This window comes from Serinus canaria, chromosome 20 (assembly GCF_022539315.1).
Source record: "Serinus canaria isolate serCan28SL12 chromosome 20, serCan2020, whole genome shotgun sequence".
NCBI lineage: Eukaryota > Metazoa > Chordata > Aves > Passeriformes > Fringillidae > Serinus > Serinus canaria.
Genome location: NC_066333.1, coordinates 1,723,149 through 1,745,030, shown reverse-complemented (window position 1 = coordinate 1,745,030; position 21,882 = coordinate 1,723,149). Strand labels below are relative to the sequence as shown.

At 52.9% G+C, this 21,882-nt stretch overlaps 2 protein-coding genes across 2 annotated transcripts; both read left to right on the top strand.

Moving 5' to 3' along the window:
* The first annotated feature begins 6,315 nt into the window (after positions 1-6,315).
* On the top strand, positions 6,316-10,522 carry LOC127060315 (centrosome-associated protein CEP250-like). The gene is made up of 5 exons (XM_050982291.1): positions 6,316-6,727; positions 7,185-7,530; positions 7,884-8,074; positions 9,381-9,600; positions 10,062-10,522. The coding sequence occupies exons 1-5, from the start codon at positions 6,519-6,521 to the stop codon at positions 10,344-10,346; spliced, it is 1,251 nt and encodes a 416-aa protein (XP_050838248.1). The 5' UTR covers positions 6,316-6,518; the 3' UTR covers positions 10,347-10,522.
* Positions 10,523-11,954: 1,432 nt separating this feature from the next.
* LOC115484600 (rootletin-like) lies at positions 11,955-21,223 on the top strand. Its single transcript, XM_050982066.1, has 8 exons — positions 11,955-12,016; positions 16,542-17,101; positions 17,527-17,681; positions 18,625-18,960; positions 19,389-19,529; positions 20,030-20,170; positions 20,562-20,739; positions 21,046-21,223. Exons 2-7 carry the CDS (start codon positions 16,828-16,830, stop codon positions 20,703-20,705), a joined length of 1,191 nt encoding a protein of 396 aa, XP_050838023.1. The 5' UTR covers positions 11,955-12,016; positions 16,542-16,827; the 3' UTR covers positions 20,706-20,739; positions 21,046-21,223.
* Positions 21,224-21,882: the final 659 nt, after the last annotated feature.

The window sequence follows — 21,882 nt, the reverse complement described above, 5'->3', positions numbered from 1 at the left end:
TGGGGATCCCTGCCGCACTGGTGCCTGGAGATGGCCACAAGCCCTCCTGCCCAGCCAGGAAGGGCCATCTGTGTCCTCCTGCCTGTGTGTTGCTGGCTGCATTGCTGAGGGCTCCGAGGTGCCTCTCGATCCAGCTCCTCTGCAGCTCCCTTGGGGCTGAGCCGCTCCCGGGCAGCTTTGCCGGGCTGGGGGAGGAGACCCTGAGGGGACGACGGGGCGGTGGGAGGCCGTGAAGGAATGAGGTGCTGCGGGGGCCCTGACGGGACAAGGCGGTGGGAAGGCACGAGGGCCCTGTGGGAGGGAGTGGGGGGCAGGAGGCTCCAAGGGGACAGAAGTGGGTAGGAACACAGGCTGGTGGGAAGTCCTGAGGAATTGGGTGTCAGAGGCCATAAGCAGCTCCCAGGATGCCGCCTTGTTCCTGACAGCCGGCTGCTCTGGCGCTTCCCCAGAGAGGCTCCCACACCTGGAGCAGAAGCCCTGGAGGCCGGGCCTCAGCAGGAGGGTGGGGACACCCCCGAGGTGCCCAGGCTGGGCTGGCTGAGTGCAAGGAGGGCAAGGGGGCCCTACCGGGGCACGGTCCCTGGGTGCTGCCAGGGCAGCAGGCAGAGCAGGTCTGGCGGCCAGCATGGGCCCTCACGGCTGCCCAGGCCATGGTGCTGAGGATGAGGCCCTGCTGGCACAGAGCTCTGGGCCCACAGAGCTTCTGCCTCCGTGGCGAGGGCAGCAATGTCTCCTCGAGCAGGGCTGCAGAGTTGCTGCTGCCAAAGCAGCTCTGGACACCACAGAAACAGCACCAGAGCGCACACAGGAACAGCAGCAGCCCGATCACCGGCACCTGCTCAAGGAGGCGTCTGCACCACCCTGCCATTCAAAAGGGGGCGATACTGTGGGCACCACTGCATGTGATTTTGCAAAAGGGTTCAGCACACTTGGCCACCATGGCTTTCTCTTGCCTTGCCAGCCTCACAGCAGGACGTGGCTGCTTCCAGCACTTGTTTTGGCTGCTCCTTCAGGGGCTGGTACCCTCATCAGAGACACAGAACAGCTTCTGCTCCCAGAGTTATCCCTATCCTCTGCACTTCCCCTGGTGTCTGCCTTGATGTTCACCAAGGACTTCCCTGTTTGTGGCCATCCACTAGCAGGCTCAGCCGACAGCCAGTTGTGTTTGCACGTCAGCTGCCACAGGAGGACACACAGTAAGTGGACAGTTAAAGAGCAGAGACTGGGCCAATTCTTTTTCTTTCAGAGTGCAAGAAAGACAGAAAAGCACAAGGAAACATGGAAATGTTTTGATGGAGTCTTCTTGTGCTGTGAAATTCTGTAGCTGTTGGTGTTTCTGTGCTACTGCTAACCCCTTCCTTGAAAAAATCATTTCAGGAAGGAGCAACATCATCTGGCCAAATGTTGCCTCCAGGTTCTCTAGGTGCTCCTACCAAGAGCTTCTGTACAACTGAGCCCCCAGTGCACATCAGCTTTGCCTGCCCTTTGGCAGAGAAGCCCTTGAGGCACAGTAAAACCACGTGGGCCACTTATAGCAGGATAGATGGGTTCCTGCAGTGTCCGTATGCCCCGTAGTCAGGCAGGCATGCTCGGGCCAGATAGCTCAGCCTTATGGGGGCTGAGTGTCTGGATATCCAAGCCTGCTATCAGCTACGGCTACCTTGGCAAGCTTAAGTGATTATGAGCTCTTAGTGATTTTCATCTCTTTTCAGCTCTTAGCTTGCTAAAAGGTGCTTTGGCTAGCGACGGCTTCTCGGGCAAGCAGATGGCGAGAGAGAGAAGGCACCCTGGTGGTTTCTTTGCAATGGGAGGTCTGTGAAGGGTGACAGCTCTTCTAACCAGAATGGGCTAAAGTAGCCTCTTATATAGGGATAGAAGGGATGAGAAACTGTCCAATTGCAGGGGTTAGGGAAAAGTAACCTATGGGGTCACAGAACGATAAGCTAGGGTCTGGAAGACAGAAGAAAGGGGCTTCTGGCCTAGTCACTATGATTTGGCATTTTCCTATCTTTAGGCCTCCTTTCTCCACGGGGCCCTTCCAAGCCCCATCTCTGCTACAGCACAGGTCTCTGGGGCAGGAGGGCGCCAGGGCTCGGGGGGACTCTGCTTCGGCGGGGACTCTGCCACATGGGCTGATGTCGGTGATCCCCGGGCCCGTGGGCTCAGAGCAGCATTGGTGCCCTGGCCCACATGTTCCTCGTCTCTGTCACAGGGGTCACACTTAGTACCAGTGTCACTGAGTCCTGCTCAGAGTGTGTCTTTGCCTTTCAGAGTCACTTTGCATGAGCATGTGGGACAATGATATGTAATACGTTGTGTCCAAAATTTCTGCAGGACCTCTGTGGAACCAAACCCCCGCCCCTCTGTTTGGCTATTAGGGGAACAGATATGGGTGCTGTTGGGAAAAGTATTGTTATAAATACATATTATAATACTGGCTTTTTGCAGATATTTAGATGGATTCTATATGTATAATAGAGTCACTTTGCTATAAAAAATAGAGTTTTTTTCTGTTGTTCACTAAACCTAGACATAGAAGTGAAATAGCTGATAGAGTATGCCTGTGTTAAACTGCCTGCTTGGCTGGGATAACATTCAATGAACATATGATGGAGACCCCTGCTGCTGACATGCCAATTATCAGCACCCACTGTCTGTAGAAAACATGGACCAAAGGCCAAACAGGAGGTGATGACAAGGGCCGACTAAAACCACAGCCATGAAATGCACACGCTCTGAAAAGGTGGACCCGAGGAGGAGCCATGCTAAACAATTCTTGGAACATGTAAACTAGTTTGGGGAAAAGTTTAAAGAGGCATAATTGTTTCTGACTATGCAGTAGGCTGATGCAATAGAAAGGGTATGTAAAGGACATCTCTGAAATGGCAGGTGTGCTCTTGGCTGAATGCCAAGCACACACCACCAAAACTTTGCTTTATTCTCTTTGTCTCTTCTTGTCCTTTATTCAACTTTTAAATTTTTACGGGAGAGTGAACCTCGTTTTTCACAATGGGGATAAACAGGGGCTTGGGGTGCTCAAATGCCTCAAGAAAGCACCAAAAAAACCCAATCACCACAGGATGCGGAGGTTCAGGGACAACACACGACAACAAATATGATCCAGTGAAGCCAAATTTATTATCCCTAAAAAGACTGTATTTATAATAATTCTCTGCTCTCCACGCGTCTCTAGCTAATACATGATTGGCCAGGCCTAGCTGTTCACGCATCTAAAATAGGATGCTGATTGGATCATCTAACTTTTCACGCATCTGGCTGTGGTTTTCTGTCCCACCCATGAACTGTCTTTTTCCTCACTTTCCCAAGCTCACTGACAAACTTGCTGTGTCCATTTGTCTCTTCTTCTTGTATACTTTTCAAGGATATACCGACCCCATTTTCTGAATATGTCCATTATTGTTTGTGAACATGTCCATTGTCCATTATCCCAAGCAGGCTGGATTGTGCATCGGATGAATATGGCCATTGTTTCTCAAAAACTCCTCAATCTGCAACAAATCCTCAACACCCTCATGCCTGGGCTGGCAGCACAGCAGCTCAAGTAGAAGAATCCTCCAGGAGCTCAGGGGAGCAGCAGCCCTCATGCTGAGGCACAGCCTGTGGAGAAAGGGGTGAGTGGCTCTTATGGGTGCTTTGGAAATCAGAGCTGGGTTCCTAAATATCATTGGAAGACTCTCTAATAGACCTGTGGTGGCTGAGGGATGGACGTGGGAAGGGTTTGCCAGCCTTGAGCTGGACTTGTTGATCGTCTGAGCTCTGTTCTGTCTGGGAGCCTGTTCCTTTCCCCTTGCCCAAGGGCAGAGTGTTGGTGAGGGCTGGAGTTGGAGGCTGTGTCTGCCCTGAGAGCCGGAACCGTGGGGCTGCAGGTGCTCCTGCCAGCGAGGGCTTGTCTGAGCCAGGCCTTGTCCCTCTATCAGGTGTCCCTGCTGCAGTCACAGCTGGCCCAGGACCGACAGCACCGGCAGAACTACACTGAGAGCTGTGCAAGGACCAGGCAGGAGCTGTCAGACCTTCACCAGGAGCTGTCCTGCTCCTTTGCAGCTCTTCTCAAGGAGCCCTAAGCTGCTCTTGTGGAAGCAGAGACTTGAAACTGCATCGCTGTCTGAATGGCAGTGACATCCTTGGACCCTGCGCCTCTGGAGAGACAGGCCTTAGAGAAGGCAGGTGCAGCTCTTCTCTTCCACGCAGGATTTGTACCCTGCTCAGAAGCCAATTTGTGTCAACTGGGGCACAAAAATCCTCCCTAGGACACAGATGAACACTATCGAAGATGAGGGCAAAAAGTACCTGCCAAAGCTTCTGCAAGCAGACCCATTTGGTTCTTGAAGGTCTGCTCCTAGCGAGGAATCTTTGATGTAAGCAGGAAGACTTTTTTCTTCTGCCTACAAGACCTAGTGATATAATGCCAAACAGAAAGCAGAGAGAAAAATTCATTTGTGGTTGTCTCAGTGTTCTTAATCTATTTGATGAGCCTTAAAACCTGCAGCTCTTGGCATTTCTCTGTAGAAATTTGAAAAGCCCCTGAAACACCATTCTTCCTCCACATGAAGCTGTTCTCAATGCAAAGCTTTACTTTCCATGAATATGTGTAAGCACCAATAAACTTTTTAGGCTTTTTCTTTCATGTCCCCTTTATCAGGGAAGACAGAAGAATTCCTGTGACTCAGGAATTAAGCACATCCCTAAAGAGCCTGCAGGTCTTGAGAATGCTGAGCCTTAAAACTGACTTATGAGCCAGGTCCCTGCCCAGCTGCCCAGGAGGGCTCTGGGGACACAGGGGAAGCAGGGCCTGTGCCAGGAGCAGCAGGGAGCTGGGGTGGGGGGAGAGCCAGGGAGGGCCTCTCCAACAGATTCTGGAATGTTGGGTTTCAGACCATCACAAAGGCCATGAAATGTTGGGGGTATGACCCTGGCAACCGTCACAAAGGCCATGGAATGCGGGGGGTTGGATCCGGGCAACAATCAACAGCTCCTGGCTATTGGGGTTTGGACCCTGGAGCTGTCAACAGCTCGTGTTCTTTGGGGCTTGGACCTTGCAAAGGCCAACGGCACTCGTGTGCTATTGACCCTGCAAAGGCCAAGAACCTTTGGATATTGGGATTCAGACCCTGCAAAGGCCAAGGGCCTTTGGATATTGGGGTGTACACCCTGCAAAGGCCAAGGGCCTCTGGATATTGGGGTGTAGACCCTGCAAAGACCAAGGGCTTTTGGTCACTGGGGTTTAGACCCTGCTAAAGCCAAGGGCCTTTGGTCACTGGGGTTTGGACCCTGCTAAGGCCAAGGGCTTTTGGTCACTGCTGCTTCCTCACTGCTGGTGCCAAGGGGTGGATGGAGACCTGGAGGGTGAGTGTCAAGGCCACTTCTCTCCTTGTGCCAAGCCCAGCAGGGGCCAGGGTTGGGCCTGGGTTGTGCCTCAGGGAACAGTTTCCTTTGGGATTAGCAAGGGATTAACAATTGGCTGTTCCAGAGCTGGCAGCAGCTGTGGTGCTTGCCCTGGGGACAGGCCTGGGAGGGAATAGGGGGCTCCTGGATATCCCAGAGCACAGCCACCTCTCCTCCTCTGTCCTTGTCCCACTGGAGGCCATGGGCACAAACAAGGGAGCAGCTTTTCATTGCCTTCCCCTCACCCAAATTACAGCGCAGCATCAGTGCTTCCCAGAGTCAAGAATGAGTTTCTCCCAGACATCTCCAAAATGATCCCCAGTGGCCCAGAGGTGGTCACAAGGATGACAGGAAGATGCTCCAAGGGCTGGAGCACCTGTGCCAAGGGAAAAGGATGCAAGAGTTGGGGTTGTCCAGGCTGGAGAAGGTTCCAGAGTGACCTTAGCACCCCTTCCAATGCATGAAAGGGCTGCAGGAGAGCTGGAGAGGGACTTAAGCCAGGGACCTGCAGGGACAGGACAAGGCTTCCCACCAAGACAGGGCAGGGATAGATGGGATATTGGGAGGGAATTCTGCCCTCTGAGGGTGCTGAGGCCCTGGCACCCAGGCTTGAGGTTGCCCAGAGAAGCTGTGGCTGCCCCTGGATCCCTGAGGGTGTTCAAGGCCAGGTTGAATTGGGCTCTGGGCAGCTCCCCTTCTAGTGTTCTTAGAAGTGATGAGACACCTTCCAGCATGTTTGTGCTGCTGTCAAACTGCTGGGCTGAAAATATTGCCATGGAGGGGAGGAAGAGCTCAGCTGGAAGTGCTGTGCTCTGGGACATGCTGGAAGCACTCAGAGGCAACTGCCTCAGGGGCAGCCATGCAGTCTGAGTGTGCTCTTCCCTGTGCACTTGCAGGGAGCTCGAGGGCTTTCTCACCAGGGACATTCCTCCAGATCCCCTGAGGTGAGTAAACTGTGCTGAGCTGGCTGGTATTTTGAAACTGGCTCTCCATCAATGGACACTGGTTCTTGTGGGATCAGAAGAGGCATTTCAGTGCTACTTTGGAATAGGAACAGAATACCTGACTAACAGCTGGATGTGGGCTTTCAGGTGCTGGTAGACAACGGTGACAGCATGGCCAATTCCATCATCTCCACCCACAATCCTGGGAACATCCTCTCCACTCTGACATCCACTGATGAGCAGCATCCCTTTGAATTGGCTCGGGAAGCTGCAGAGAATTGTGGGCGCATGTGGCAACAGTTTCATCAAATAGAGGAGAGAACCGAGAAGATCAGAAGCCAATACCAAATCATAGACTCTCTGCTAGAAGAAATCAGTAGGTGAGCATTTCCTCCTCCTCCTCCTCCTGCATTCCAGAGGCAATCTGCTTCCAGGTCTGGGTGGTCAGAGGTGTCCTGGGAGAAGAAATCACCTGCCTACCATGTGTAGGCCTCAGTGTGACTCTTGAGCATCGTCCTCTCTGGGTTTTTCATGCTCTGCTGTGCCTCCCAAGGCTGTCTGGGAGATGCAGAGCCATGCTGGAATAGAAGACTCCTTCTTCTTGCTGGGCTGCTTCCCTGAATTCTGTTCTTTGTGTGCCCCTGCCCAGCCACTGCTTCTCATTGAAGGAAGGCGTAATCCTGCCTTCCTTTCCCTTTGCCTCTGCAGGATTTCCTGGGAGGGAAAGAGCAAGGTCTTCCTTAGCCCACTGCCCCCAGCTCCATCCTGGAGTGCTGAAAATGGCACTGCTGACTCTTCAGGCCTTTTGCTTCTTCTGACTGAGCCTTATCTCTGCAGTGACTGTGCAAACTTTGAGAAGTCCAAGGAAATGCTGCTGCAATGCACTGGAATCCCAGAGCCAGGAGCATTTTGTCTGGAACAGAAGAGCACCAAGCAGTGCAAGGAAGCATCTGCCCAGGCGGAAGAGGCAGAGCACCAGGACAGGATGGAGGTTGGTTTTGGAAAGGAGACTGGTTTTCCCTTGAAAACTCATCTTGCTCCTTCTTGTACAGTGGAGGACTTGGCTGCATTTGAGGGAGAAGATCCATCATTGCAGAGGCAGCTGGAAGTCAAGAGGCAGACAGTGGAGGAATTACAGCTTCAGAGGGATCTGCTGGAGCAAGAGAGGGATGATGTTAGAACGGCTCTGAACACCTTATTGCTGGGCAGCACCTGTGGGAGTTGTGGCAGCCAGCTCAGCCCAGATGCTCTTTCTGGCAGTAGAGGACAGGCACACTGCTGTGCACACCTGGCTCAAGATAGCACACGCATTTCTTAGCCAGGGATTTGCATGTTCATCAGAAAAGAGTTGCATGCTTCTGCAAAATGTGTGGCTTTGCCTGCCACAGAGCCTTTAAAACAGGGAATGGAGCTGGGGAAACTTTGATCCCAGGGCACAGGTGCTCCTTGTCCTCTGGCTGCCTGCGAGGTGGCACTGGCTGGCTCTGCACAGGGCTCCTGAGGAAGGGCTTCAGCTGTACCTTGTCCCACTTGCAGGATTCCCTGGAGCAAGAGTCATCCAGCTGGTCTCTGGAGCAGCTGAGCCAGGAATCCTCTGACCAAGAGCATGAAGTTGCCCAGGTGTGGCAAGAGGAGGAGCTGCTGGGCCAGAAGGCTGACCTTGAGGGCCGACTGGCAGCCACTGAGCGGCTCCGACAAGACCTTGCCAGGCAGCTGGCAGAGACCAGGTAAAGGCAGGAAGCTGAGCCTTTTCAGATGTTTTTACATTCTCTGGTGAGAATATGGAAGAGTCTCAAGAAAAAAACAAAAAAAAAAGCCACAAAATGAAGGTTATTTTTCTAACACCTAAAGCCAGCAAAGCTCTTGTGAGCCCTGGGCTCCGGTTTGTGCCCCCAGGCGCACTCCTGTGGGATGTCAAAAGCAATCCACCCAGCCCTGAACTGTGTAGTAGTTCGACCATGCACATGCTGAGTGAAACCTCAAGTTTCTCTTGGGTTTGGTTCCTTGTTCTGGGCATTAAACATCCCTCGTTCCTTTCCTAGTAGCTTGACAAGTCCCTGATCTTCAGATCAGGAAGCTTCCTCTAGAGCATTCCAGGCTCTTACCTTGGCATGTTGGCAGTAGCATGTTGCCAATCAGGGTGAAGCCAAAGGCTCCTGCTGAAAATCTTGAGGCATTTTTGCTTCCGTGCACACTCTTGAGAAGAGTGGGACAGGACATAGAGCTGGTTAGAGAGCAGCAGGGAAAGCACTTTGGAATTCTCAACAGCCTCTGGACACTCTTGCTGATTGTTGATGAGCACCCAGCTGCCAAACCTGCTAAGGTGCCTTTGGATGGTCCCTATCACTCTGTAAGGAAGGACAAGTCCCTTGGGCTACTGCCTGCTTAGCCAGCAACACTAAAAAAAAGGTGGCAATTCTACTCCTTGACCATGCAAGAGTTGAAAGTGCAGTCTCTGCATTCAGGTAGTAGTTGTTCAGACAAAAGGCTGTTGTGATTTTTTACAAGTGCTGCCATGACCATGAGATTTTACTGTATCTGCAAAGTAGTTCTGAAGCCTCTTAAATACTGGGTGTCTGGAAGATGATGTACCTTTATGTTCATTATCAAGAGCAATAAAAGGTCAGGAGTCAGCCAGGACAAGAATCTGTTCTGTCCCCCTGCAGAGCAGCTTGGAAGTGCTGATGAGAGAAAGGCTGTGAGCAGGGCTGGGCATTTGCTCCCTGCTCCAGCCTGTTTGGGCACAGCTACCCAGTGTCCTAGGACAGGAACAGCAACTGAAGGTTTGGCTGTTGAGGCCAGGCTGGGCTGGGCAGTCTGTGCTATGCCAGGCCATAAGGAAGGCCTGGGCAGTCCCTCAGAGGGCCCTGCTCTGCTCTTGAAATGGCCCAGATGTGCCTTCTCTGGACGAGTTTCCAGGTGACCCATTTCCCATACTCAGGTGTGGGGATCTTGAGCCATGTCATCCTGGAATAATGGGCTGTGGGTGATTGGAGCAAGCAACTCATGTCTGTCTGTATTTGACACTTGTAGTTCAGCAAAGGAGAGCCTGCAATCCAGGCTGTTTGCTGCTGAGCAGCAGATATCACAGCTGGAGATCACCAGGAAGCATGTGGAGGCAGAGCTGAAAGATGAGCTGCAGGACGCTCGCAGAGAAGTCCAGGCAGTGCAGAGGAGGCATGAGGAAGAGCTACAAGGCCTCAAAGAGGAAATTAATCTGCTCCTCGAGCAGAGGGAGGCTCTACAAAAGCAGGTGAGTGAAACTGCAGTGACACTGCAGTCATGCAGCCAGGGGTCTGTGGCCTTTTTGCTTTTCCACGGCAGAGCAGCAGCTGCTGGGGTGAGCCCTGGGGCTGTCTCGTGCTCTGGGGGCTCCATGGCAGCTGCTCTGGAGGACACTCCATGCTCTGCTGAATGTCAGCTGCTGCTCTGGACAGCTGGGCTAGTCCTCTGCACTGTTGGCCAGCAACCACCAGCATGGATTCCTGCTGGATTCTCCTTGCTAGCCTTGGCTTGGCAGGTGCTTCTTCAGGTGCCCTTGGTGGGGGGCCACTGAGAGTCTGAAACAAGTTGTCCATATCCTTGGTGAATCTGGTGCTCTCAGGACAGGGAGAAATGGAAATTGTCCTTTACCTTTGCTCACAGCCCGTGCTGTGGCTGAGAGTGAGAAGCTGTGGCTGTAGCCTCTGACTGCTTTGTTCTCTTTGACTGGAGGTGGAAGAGCTGACATCTCAGCTGGCAGCCTCCCGAGAGTGTCAGGAAACCACTGTGCAGAGAGCCCAGCAAGATGGGAGGGAGGCCCAGGAAGAGTCCAGGCAGAAGCTCGTGGAGATTGAGCACATCCAGAAGCTGCTGGAAGAGGCAGAACATCAGAACAAGGAGCTGCAAGAGCATCTGCAGAACTTGGACACGGAATGGAGTCAATGGGAAGAAGTGGCTCAGCAAAATTCAGAATTGCAGGCTTCAGTGAATGCCTTAGAGAAGGAAAAAGCCAGGTAAATGAAAGCCTGTGGAACTCTGCATTGTGCTGAATGGATTCCCTCTTTGCCATCTTTCACCTGCCAGGGACTCTGGCAGCATTTCCTGAATGACAGATTCTGAACACTCCATGAAGTCACATCTCATTTTCTGGATGTTGAGTTTCATTTTCTTTTCTATTAAGCCTTCAGACAGAGTTTTTTCTGAAGACAAAAGCTTTTGGGGTAGCCATTTCCCTCTAGGGGGTATTGTGTTGTTAGGTGGGTGTGTTGACACTGCCTGAGCTGCACTGTAAGGAGCTGGAAACATCCATCAGCTTCACCTTGGGTCCTGTAACTTGAAGCCTTTAGGATCTGGATCAGCCTGGCATCTGATGCTATTTCTGGGCAGAACCATCTTAAGGCCCTGATTGCTGATCTAGGCCAGATTGCCCTCGGAGGCAGCCCAGAAACAAGAATGTCTCTGTTGCATCGTTCCTCATCAAATGTCCCCCGGTGCCTGCAGGGGGTCAAGCAGGGTCCCTGCCACCCTGCACAGTCACAGGCATTTCTGACTGTGCCAAGAATGCAAGAAGCATTCTTACAGCACCAAGGTATGGGGGGCTCCTGCAGCTGATCAAGTCCTGCCAGGCTTCAGTGCCACAGGATTCTTGCTCCAAGAAGAAGACAAAGGAAAGGCAGGGCACTCCTGCTTGCCTGGAGCCTTCTGCATCTTCCATCAGATTGTGCTCCAAGGCTCGGTTGCCACTTTAGCCATTGTTTCTCCAGGTGAAAGTAGGATGGGTGCTGGTAAATCTTAGGGAACTTGCCAGAGATCCCCTGGCTGTAGGGTGCTGCTCGTCCAACCTGGATGTGTAAGATGGGGGAAGGAAAGGTCTCTTCCATGTTGACCAAACCTCCCTGATTTGGAGCCTTGTTAGTCAGAAGGAAATTGTTCCTCGCCCCTAATGCCTTCATTGCAAGACTTTGTTGTGTTCATATTCACATTTCCATCCCAAAAAGAAGGTGGGGCATGTAGACAGGAACTCCCTGTTCCTTCAGGGACAAAGCAGAGTAGGCACGTGCTGGGCTGGGACTGCAGGGGGAACAAACAGCCAAGTTGTTCAGACAAACCTCATCAGACAGAGCAGTTTTTCCCTGAGCTGGTGCAAGTCCTAAGAGTTGATAAAATGTGATATCAGTTAGTAATGAGTTCCTTGCTTCCCTTCTAGCCTGATTCTGTCTCTGGAGGAAAAGAGCAAGTGCCTCACATCGCTGGAAGAGCAGAACCTGGCACTGAACAATCAGGTGTCTCAGTGTCAATCTGCCCTTCAGCTGGCCGAACAGCTCTCCTCCAACCGCGCTGGACAACTGCGGGAGCTCAACACTCAGGTAAGCTGTGCAGTGGCATCCTCTTCTCCAGGGACACACAACAGCACCTTTGTCTTGGAGGCTCCAACCTCTTTCTCCCCCTCCCAGCAGCATCCACAGCTGCCATGTTCTGCTTGGGGCTGCCTCTGCACCCTGAGTCCGAGGATGGATCTGGTGTCTGCTGCAGAAGTTTTGCCCCATCCTCTCCAGGGTCCCAGCAGGAAGTCTGGGAAGAGAAGAAGGAGCAGACTCCTCTGGGGCTTCTCTTTCCCTCTGTTAGCAGTGTTGTTCCAGACAGAGTGTGTGCCTGTGCCAGGCACTGAGTAATGTGGGGACACAGAGGTGGCTGTGGCAGGCTGGGCAGGGCACTTCCAGCGCAGCCAGTTGAGCAGCTGTTCAGAGCTGCAGCCCAAGGACGCCCATTGCCTCCCTTACTTGTTTTCTTCCATTTGTCTCCATTGGAATCCTTGCTTCTGTGCCTTCTGGGTTTGACGTGTTTTTTGCCTGAAATCTTTTCTCCTTTGTTGCTCTCCCTGCGGCCCACTCTGCTGCCTCAGGAGCAGCCCTGTCCCTGAGGCTGTGTGCATCCATCTTCCAGATCAGGGCCCTGCAGGACGCAGTGCTGCAGATGGAGGCTTCCCAGGCAACTCAACAGAAGAAGCTGCTGAAGGAGCTGGAGGAGGCTCGAGCACAAGAACGCTCTTTGAGGGACTCTGTGCATGTCCTGGAGGCTGAGGTGTCTGAGCTGCATGTGAAGCTCCAGAGCTCTGAGGACAAAGCTCTTGCCTTGGCCATCCAGTGTAAGGCTGTGGAGCTGGAGCTGAGGAAAACAGAGGCTCAGAGAGACAACCTCAGAGCCTGTATCCTGGAGCTGCAAAAGGGGATGGAGAAAAATGAGCAAGGTACAGCTTTTCCTCTGCCACTCACTGCCCCATGCTGTCTCACCAGCTGAGGAGCTGTAGCTGGATGCCTCAGCTCCATTCCCCCAGACTCCAGGCCCTGCCAGAGCCTCCAGGCTCTTGGCCTCACTGAAGCAGGCCTGCACCGGCATCCCCTGTCCTTTGTCTCTCTTGGGGTGCTCACTCTGCACAAGGCCAAGAGCAAACACACTTTCCTATCCCTCTGAACCTTGCCCCTTTCATTCCTGCCTTTTTCTGGGCCGAGAAGTTTCCTTCATTTCTGTCAGCTTTGGAACCTCTGTGGGCTTGGGGCCTGACAAACACAGGCAAGCAGAGAAGACAGTGCTGTTGTCTCTGCAGGATGCACATCTGTTTGGCTTTGCTTTGCTTGTCCCTTACTACTTCTCCTTCCCCTTCTCTGCTGCAGAGTGGGTGCTGGCAGAAGCCAGGCACATTTCTCGCCAAATTGCTCTGGAGAAAGAGGCCACTGAAAGATGGGAAGAGTCTGTGAGTCTTCGTCAGGAGGTGGAATCTCTGCACAGGAAATTGGAGGCCGTGGAGAAGGAAAGAAAGGATGTGCTGGTGAGATTTGAAGATGCCACAAAGGGCAATTTCCTAGCTACATTTGGACCTTGTGTTCACAGTTCTAAGGGGCACCTTTGTCAAGTTTTTCTTTTCTAATTGTGTGTGTACTGGTAGATGTTCATGACCGAGGTGAGTTTGTAGGACTTTTTTTTTGTGGGCATGGGTAGGGTACAGCAGGAATGCTGACAAAAGAAAAATCTTTTTAAAGGCTTGCCTGGAGTATTTCTGAACAGTGACTCAGAGATGTCTTCTGGGCTGTGTTTAAGTCACTTCCTGGGAAGCTGTGTCTCCCCCAGGGCAGGCAGTGGCCCAGGGCAGCAGCAGCCAAGTGCTCTGAGAGCACGTGAGCCCATCAGTCTTTGCCCCTTGCCACAGGGAGGTTGCAGGAGAAGTGTGAAGGCCTCTGCTCTTTCCTTCTGTGCAGGTCCTGCTGGAAGAGCAGGAGGAGAAGAGTTCTTTAGCAGAGGCACTGCTCCAAACTCAGGGAGAGCTCAGCCAAGCCCGCCAGCAGGTCCAGCAGCTCAGGCAGGAGGTGAAGGAGCAGCAAGAGAAGGGGCAGGTAAGTGTGAGATGGCAGGCAACAGAGGGCAGGGCAGTGACCAAGGCACAAAAGGCAGCTCCTAGGACTAAGGAAGCAAGGGATGCTTCAGGCCCTGGGAGCACTGAGCCTGGTAAGCTCCAGAGCTCTGCCCCAGGAAGGAAGGCTTGCAGTGGAAGCCGAGCTGGGTAGAGAAGCCAAAAGAAACAGCTGAGGGAATGGGATTTTGGGGCAGCACGTGGAAAGAGCTGAGCCTGAGGGCAGGTCCCAGGGAGTTACTCTACTTTTTGTTGCCAGACCATCAAGGCAAATCTGCAAGATGAGCTGCAGGAAGCTCACAGTGAAGTCCAGGCAGTGCAGAGGAGGCATGAGGAAGAGCTACAAGGCCTCAAAGAGGAAATGAATCTCCTCCTCGAGCAGAGGGAGGCTCTACAAAAGCAGGTGAGTGAAACTGCAGTGACACTGCAGTCATGCAGCCAGGGGTCTGTGGCCTTCTTGCTTTTCCACGGCAGAGCAGCAGCTGCTGGGGTGAGCCCTGGGGCTGTCTCGTGCTCTGGGGGCTCCATGGCAGCTGCTCTGGAGGACACTCCATGCTCTGCTGAATGTCAGCTGCTGCTCTGGACAGCTGGGCTAGTCCTCTGCACTGCTGGCCAGCAACCACCAGCATGGATTCCTGCTGGCCTCTTCTTGCTAGCATTGGCTTGGCAGGTGCTTCTTCAGGTGCCCTTGGTGGGGGGCCACTGAGAGTCTGAAACAAGTTGTCCATATCCTTGGTGAATCTGGTGCTCTCAGGACAGGGAGAAATGGAAATTGTCCTTTACCTTTGCTCACAGCCCGTGCTGTGGCTGAGAGTGAGAAGCTGTGGCTGTAGCCTCTGACTGCTTTGTTCTCTTTGACTGGAGGTGGAAGAGCTGACATCTCAGCTGGCAGCCTCCCGAGAGTGTCAGGAAACCACTGTGCAGAGAGCCCAGCAAGATGTGAAGGAGGCCCAGGAAGAGTCCAGGCAGAAGCTCGTGGAGATTGAGCACATTCAGAAGCTGCTGGAGGAGGCAGAACATCAGAACAAGGAGCTGCAAGAGCATCTGCAGAACTTGGACAGGGAACGGAGTCAATGGGAAGAAGTGGCTCAGCAAAATTCAGAGTTGCAGGCTTCAGTGAATGCCCTAGAGAGGGCAAAAGCCAGGTAAATGAAAGCCTGTGGGACTCTGCATCATGGTGAATGGATTCCCTCTTTGCCATCTTTCACCTGCCAGGGACTCTGGCAGCATTTCCTGAATGACAGATTCTGAACACTCCATGAAGTCACATCTCATTTTCTGGATGTTGTGTTTCATTTTTATTTTTTAAGTCTTCAGACAGAGTTCTTATGAAGACAAAAGCTTTTGGGGTAGCCTTTCCCTCTAGGGGGTATTGTGTTGTTAGGTGGGTGTGTTGACACTGCCAGAGCTGCACTGTAAGGAGCTGGAAACATCCATCAGCTTCACCTTGGGTCCTGTAACTTGAAGACTTTAGGATCTGGATCAGCCTGGCATCTGATGCTATTTCTGGGCAGAACCATCTTAAGGCCCTGATTGCTGATCTAGGCCAGATTGCCCTCGGAGGCAGCCCAGAAACAAGAATGTCTCTGTTGCATCGTTCCTCATCAAATGTCCCCCGGTGCCTGCAGGGGGTCAAGCAGGGTCCCTGCCACCCTGCACAGTCACAGGCATTTCTGACTGTGCCAAGAATGCAAGAAACAGCACCAAGGTATGGGGGGCTCCTGCAGCTGATCAAGTCCTGCCAGGCTTCAGTGCCACAGGATTCTTGCTCCAAGAAGAAGACAAAAGAAAGGCAGGGCACTCCTGCTTGCCTGGAGCCTTCTGCATCTTCCATCAGATTGTGCTCCAAGGCTCGGTTGCCACTTTAGCCATTGTTTCTCCAGGTGAAAGTAGGATGGGTGCTGGTAAATCTTAGGGAACTTGCCAGAGATCCCCTGGCTGTAGGGTGCTGCTCGTCCAACCTGGATGTGTAAGATGGGGGAAGGAAAGGTCTCTTCCATGTTGACCAAACCTCCCTGATTTGGAGCCTTGTTAGTCAGAAGGAAATTGTTCCTCGCCCCTAATGCCTTCATTGCAAGACTTTGTTGTGTTCATATTCACATTTCCATCCCAAAAAGAAGGTGGGGCATGTAGACAGGAACTCCCTGTTCCTTCAGGGACAAAGCAGAGTAGGCACGTGCTGGGCTGGGACTGCAGGGGGAACAAACAGCCAAGTTGTTCAGACAAACCTCATCAGACAGAGCAGTTTTTCCCTGAGCTGGTGCAAGTCCTAAGAGTTGATAAAATGTGATATCAGTTAGTAATGAGTTCCTTGCTTCCCTTCTAGCCTGATTCTGTCTCTGGAGGAAAAGAGCAAGTGCCTCACATCGCTGGAAGAGCAGAACCTGGCACTGAACAATCAGGTGTCTCAGTGTCAATCTGCCCTTCAGCTGGCCGAACAGCTCTCCTCCAACCGCGCTGGACAACTGCGGGAGCTCAACACTCAGGTAAGCTGTGCAGTGGCATCCTCTTCTCCAGGGACACACAACAGCACCTTTGTCTTGGAGGCTCCAACCTCTTTCTCCCCCTCCCAGCAGCATCCACAGCTGCCATGTTCTGCTTGGGGCTGCCTCTGCACCCTGAGTCCGAGGATGGATCTGGTGTCTGCTGCAGAAGTTTTGCCCCATCCTCTCCAGGGTCCCAGCAGGAAGTCTGGGAAGAGAAGCAGCAGCAGACTCCTCTGGGGCTTCTCTGTCCCTCTGTTAGCAGTGTTGTTCCAGACAGAGTGTGTGCCTGTGCCGGGCACTGAGTAATGTGGGGACACAGAGGTGGCTGTGGCAGGCTGGGCAGGGCACTTCCAGCGCAGCCAGTTGAGCAGCTGTTCAGAGCTGCAGCCCAAGGATGCCCATTGCCTCCCTTACTTGTTTTCTTACATTTGTCTCCATTGGAATCCTTGCTTCTGTGCCTTCTGGGTTTGACGTGTTTTTTGCCTGAAATCTTTTCTCCTTTGTTGCTCTCCCTGCGGCCCACTCTGCTGCCTCAGGAGCAGCCCTGTCCCTGAGGCTGTGTGCATCCATCTTCCAGATCAGGGCCCTGCAGGACGCAGTGCTGCAGATGGAGGCTTCCCAGGCAACTCGACAGAAGAAGCTGCTGAAGGAGCTGGAGGAGGCTCGAGCACAAGAACGCTCTTTGAGGGACTCTGTGCATGTCCTGGAGGCTGAGGTGTCTGAGCTGCATGTGAAGCTTCAGAGCTCTGAGGACAAAGCTCTTGCCTTGGCCATCCAGTGTAAGGCTGTGGAGCTGGAGCTGAGGAAAACAGAGGCTCAGAGAGACAACCTCAGAGCCTGCAACCTGGAGCTGCAGAAGGAGTTGGAGGAATGTGAGCAAGGTACAGCTTTTCCTCTGCCACTCACTGCCCCATGCTGTCTCACCAGCTGAGGAGCTGTAGCTGGATGCCTCAGCTCCATTCCCCCAGACTCCAGGCCCTGCCAGAGCCTCCAGGCTCTTGGCCTCACTGAAGCAGGCCTGCACCGGCATCCCCTGTCCTTTGTCTCTCTTGGGGTGCTCACTCTGCACAAGGCCAAGAGCAAACACACTTTCCTATCCCTCTGAACCTTGCCCCTTTCATTCCTTCCTTTTTATGGGCCAAGAAGTTTCCTTCATTTCTGTCAGCTTTGGAACCTTTGTGGGCTTGGGGCCTGACAAACACAGGCAAGCAGAGAAGACAGTGCTGTTGTCTCAGCAGGATGCACATCTGTTTGGCTTTGCTTTGCTTGACCCCTTCTACTTCTCCCTTCCCCTTCTCTGCTGCAGAGTGGTGGAAGGAAGAAGCCAGGCACATCTCTCGTGAAACTGCCCTGGAGAAAGAGGCCACTGAAAGATGGGAAGAGTCTGTGACTCTTCGTCAGGAGGTGGAATCTCTGAAGAAGAAATTAGGAATCATGGAGAAGGAAAGGAAGGATGTGCTGGTGAGATTGGCAGATGCCACAAAGGGCCATTTCCTAGCTACATTTGGACCTTGTGTTCACAGTTCTATGGGGTGCCTTTTTCCAGTTTAACTTTTCTGATTCCATTCTTCTGACTAAGGAGGAGAAGATGCTGTAGTCATGGCGAAGGCACTTAATGCTGAGGCTGCTGATTTTCCTCCATGCTGGGCTTTGTGCCTTAGAACCTTTAGTTCTCAATGTCCTCACTGTCCCTATTGACATTGCATGGTTTGGGAATTCCTGGTGTCCAAACCCATGTTCAGATTTCTAGATATCTGGAAGGGGAGGGGCGAGTCCCAAGTTTGCTGTTAATAGAAAGGTGTTTGGCCTTGGCCATGTGAGAGCAGCCAGTGGGGAGAGAGGAGAGGAAAGCCAAGTGCTGGTCCCTCCATCAGGACATGTGCCTGCAAGGGGAGAACTCGTCCTGAGTGGCAGCAGAGAATGACAGACTGACCTGGCCATTGCTGCTCCCAGAGAGGGCAGTGGGGCTCTGGGGGATGGAGCCATGGAAACTCTACACAGGAGAGGTGGAAAACCACTCCTGTCAGCCCAGCCCCAGGGAATGAAAGGCTGGGGGTGTTTGCTCTTCCCTTCCTCCCTGATGGAGAGCACATCCTCGTGGCACTGCCTGAATCCTGCTTAGCGTGCACTTGAAATCCTGGCTGCATTTCTGGCAGCTCCTCCCCAAAGGAGCACTGGAATGGAGCTGCAGGAGGTTGGGGAAGGGCAGAAAGGAAGCTGGGATGGGCTGAGGGAGCTGGGAAAGATGCAGCATCAAGGGGGATCCCAGCTAAGGTCTGCAGCATCCCGAGGGGCAGAGAGAGAGGGGCAGCCTGTGCCAGCCCCTGCTGCAGGAGTCCAGATCTGGTATGAAAAACAAACCAAGAGAGGGGATGAGTGACCCTTTTTCTCCCTGTTTTGGCAGCATGGACGGGCGTTGTACCAGCAGCAGATGAGAGATCTGGAAAGAAAGAATGAAATGCTTGGACTCAACATTCAAAGTCAGCAGGAAAGAACGCAACAATTGGGCAGTGAAAAGGAAACCATGCAGGAAGAGTTGAAGCATGGGGCTGCTGCTTTGAAGAAAGGAAGAGGGAACACTCTGAGTTCTGCAATGACCAAGTTTAAAATTGCCAAAGGGGCTCTGCAGAAACGCTTGGCCTTCCAGAAGGGAAAGAGTTGTATCCAGCCAGGCACTGACATTGACTTGCATTCTCCTGCATCGTCCCTGAATTATTCCAGAGATGTTTCCCATGGAGAGGTGGGTCTCTATCCCTGTCACTGCAGGCCTGCTTGGGTAAAGCAGCCCTTGCTGCAGCAGGCAGCCTTGTCTGTCTGCCTGGCTCCAGCCAGAGACCACTGACTCTCAGCTTGTCTCCTGGCATGCCTGGACTGACTGATCCAGGTCTGGAGCTTGCTGTTCAAATCAGCTCCAGGCCAAAAGCTGGGCATGGGAGCTGCTTCTCCTGTGCCCACAAGTGGAGGCAGCACCTGAGGGTTTGGATTGGGTGTGGGAAGGAATGGAGCAGGTGAGCAGAGTGATGGACTAAACCCAGCTGAGTTTTGTTCCGAGAGGGCTGAACAGCAGCTGCACTGCTGGTGCTTTGAGGATGCTTCCTGAGATGGACATTTCTGAGGGACAGCTTCTGTGGTGTTTGAAATATGGGAATCATCTCTCTGCATACCCAGCAGGCTGTGGGAGCAGAAGAGGAGCAGCTGTTTTGTGGCTCAAGGACCAGCCTGGAATTTAAGAAACTGCTTGCATCAGCAGAGAAGGAGAAGAGAGAGAGGCCTGAATTATCCACTGTGCCCAGGAGAAGTGGTGAGCAGGTAAATTGGGCTTTCACTGCCTCTGCAGAGCCTCAGGCTCCTCTGGAACAGAAGCCTGTGGTGTCAGGAAAGAAGAGCTAGATGAGTTTCAAGGCCTTGGGACTGCTTGAAGGCTCATTCTTCCCCTGGGCTTGGTTGCCCACATTGTGTTCTGCTCCCATTGTGGAATACTCTGATGTTTGGGAGAGGGAGAATTTGCTCCCTGGCCCTGGGCTGCCTGTGCAGGAGCTCGCTGTTCAAACCAGCCCAAAAGCTGGGCATGGGGAGCTGCTTCTCCTCTGCCCACACAATGGGAGGCAACACCTGGGGGTTGGGATTGGGTGTGGGAAGGAATGGAGCAGGTGAGCAGAGTGATGGACTAAACCCAGCTGAGTTTTGTTCCGAGAGGGCTGAACAGCAGCTGCACTGCTGGTGCTTTGAGGATGCTTCCTGAGATGGACATTTCTGAGGGACAGCTTCTGTGGTGTTTGAAATATGGGAATCATCTCTTGCATACCCAGCAGGCTGTTGGAGCACAAGAGGAGCAGCTGTTTCGTGGCTCAAGGACCAGCCTGGAATCTAAAAAACCGCTTGCATCAGCAGAGGAGGAGAAGAGAGAGAGGCCTGAATTATCCACTGTGCCCAGGAGAAGTGGTGAGCAGGTAAATTGGGCTTTCACTGCCTCTGCAGAGCCTCAGGCTCCTCTGGAACTTGGAACCTCAGCCCAGGCAGCGCTTTGGAGACCTCTGCTTGTTCCCTTGCCTCTCCCTGTCTCTGCTGTGAGCACACCCCTTTGTTTGTTCTCTCTCTTGTGGCAGCCCCTGGCTTTCACAAGGGCACCTTCACTCCACTGCCCCCTCCCTGCTGCCATGTCCCTGCACACACACACTGGCCTCTCTTGCACAGCCCCCCACGAGAGCTTTTTGCCCCCAGTGTTGTCTGGTGCAGTTCAGGGTCTCAGAGTAGGGATCTCCTTGCCTTGCTGTCCAGAGGTCCTTCTGCTCCATGTTTGCTGACAGCTGTCTGTGACCCTCTCTCCCATCCAATGTGCAGGTGGGACCTGAAAGGAGAAGAACCCGAACTTTTAGGAGAGTGTTCCTCCCAGACTACTTCATCTTGCCTGTCCAGGAGTCTGCCCATCAAAATCAGTCAACTTTTGAAATAGAGGAGTCCTCCAGTAGCTCAGGGGAGTGGTAGCCCTCCTGCTGATGCACAGCCTGTGGAGAAAGGGGTGAGGGGCTCTTATGTGTGCTTTGGAAATCAGAGCTGGGTTCCTAAATATCATTGGAAGACTCTCTAATAGACCTGTGGTGGCTGAGGGATGGATGTGGGAAGGGTTTGCCAGCCTTAAGCTGGACTTGTTGATTATCTGAGCTCTTTTCTGTCTGGGAGCCTGTTCCTTTCCGCTTGCCCAAGGGCAGAGTGTTGGTGAGGGCTGGAGTTGGAGGCTGTGTCTGCCCCGAGAGCCGGAACCGTGGGGCTGCAGGTGCTCCTGCCAGAGAGGGCTTGTCTGAGCTGGGCCTTGTGCCTCTTTCAGGTGTCCCCGCTGCAGTCACAGCTGGCCCAGGACCGACAGGACCACCTGGAGAGCTGTGCAGGGAGCAGGCAGGAGACACGAGGTGCAGAAGGGACCTCCTTGCTTCCTGATCATCTCAGAGAGGAGCCAGGCTGCAGCTGGATGCAGTTTTAGACCTAGTCAATAGTTTATGTTTAAAGGATAGTATAGGTGTAGATAGATAGTATAGAACCTTTATACAACTCTGTTCCATAGGATGAAGGATATATTTATAGAAAAATAAAGAGTTTCTTATGATCACCATTAAACTAATGGATCTATATCAGAGTTATTTACTACCCAGTGCAGAGACCTATAACTTGCAGTACAGTGCATTATATCTGAAGCAACATTGAAGCAATTCTAGTCAAGGCAGCAAAAACCAATTCTTAAAGATTGATGCTACTCAACCAAACCAATGACCACAGGCAAACATTTCTCTCAGCCTCAAAGAGTGACCTTGAGGAGCATCCTCAATCCAGGGAGGAATCTGCAGAAAGGAGACACGTGCCATGAACCACTTTGGTGAGGGCAGGAGAAACCTGCCATGTGTGGAGCTTTTTCATTTGTCCTTAGGGAACTGCTGGCTGTTTTTCTCAGAGTCACAGGATCTCAGGCTGGGGGAGGCTGGAGGCACCTCTGGAGGTCACCTTGCCCAGCCCTGCTCCATCAGAGCCACCCAGAGCCCGCTGCCCAGGATGTGTCCAGGTGGCTTTTGAGTCTCTCCAGGGATGGAGACACCCCCACCTCCCCAGGCACCTGCAGCAGTGCTCAGCCACCCTCCCAGTGCAGAAGTGTCTCCTGAGCTCAGAGGGGCCC

What these genes read in the sequence shown, in the direction of transcription:
- LOC127060315 (XM_050982291.1), top strand. Translation starts at nt 6,519, where the DNA reads ATGGCCAATTCCATCATCTCCACCCACAATCCTGGGAACATCCTCTCC. An exon ending in CTGCTAGAAGAAATCAGTAG is followed by an intron (nt 6,728 to 7,184) that starts GTGAGCATTTCC and finishes TTATCTCTGCAG; the next exon opens with TGACTGTGCAAACTTTGAGA. An exon ending in AGGCAGCTGGCAGAGACCAG is followed by an intron (nt 8,075 to 9,380) that starts GTAAAGGCAGGA and finishes TGACACTTGTAG; the next exon opens with TTCAGCAAAGGAGAGCCTGC.
- LOC115484600 (XM_050982066.1), top strand. Translation starts at nt 16,828, where the DNA reads ATGGAGGCTTCCCAGGCAACTCGACAGAAGAAGCTGCTGAAGGAGCTG. An exon ending in GAGATGTTTCCCATGGAGAG is followed by an intron (nt 18,961 to 19,388) that starts GTGGGTCTCTAT and finishes CTGCATACCCAG; the next exon opens with CAGGCTGTGGGAGCAGAAGA. An exon ending in CCAGGAGAAGTGGTGAGCAG is followed by an intron (nt 20,171 to 20,561) that starts GTAAATTGGGCT and finishes TCCAATGTGCAG; the next exon opens with GTGGGACCTGAAAGGAGAAG.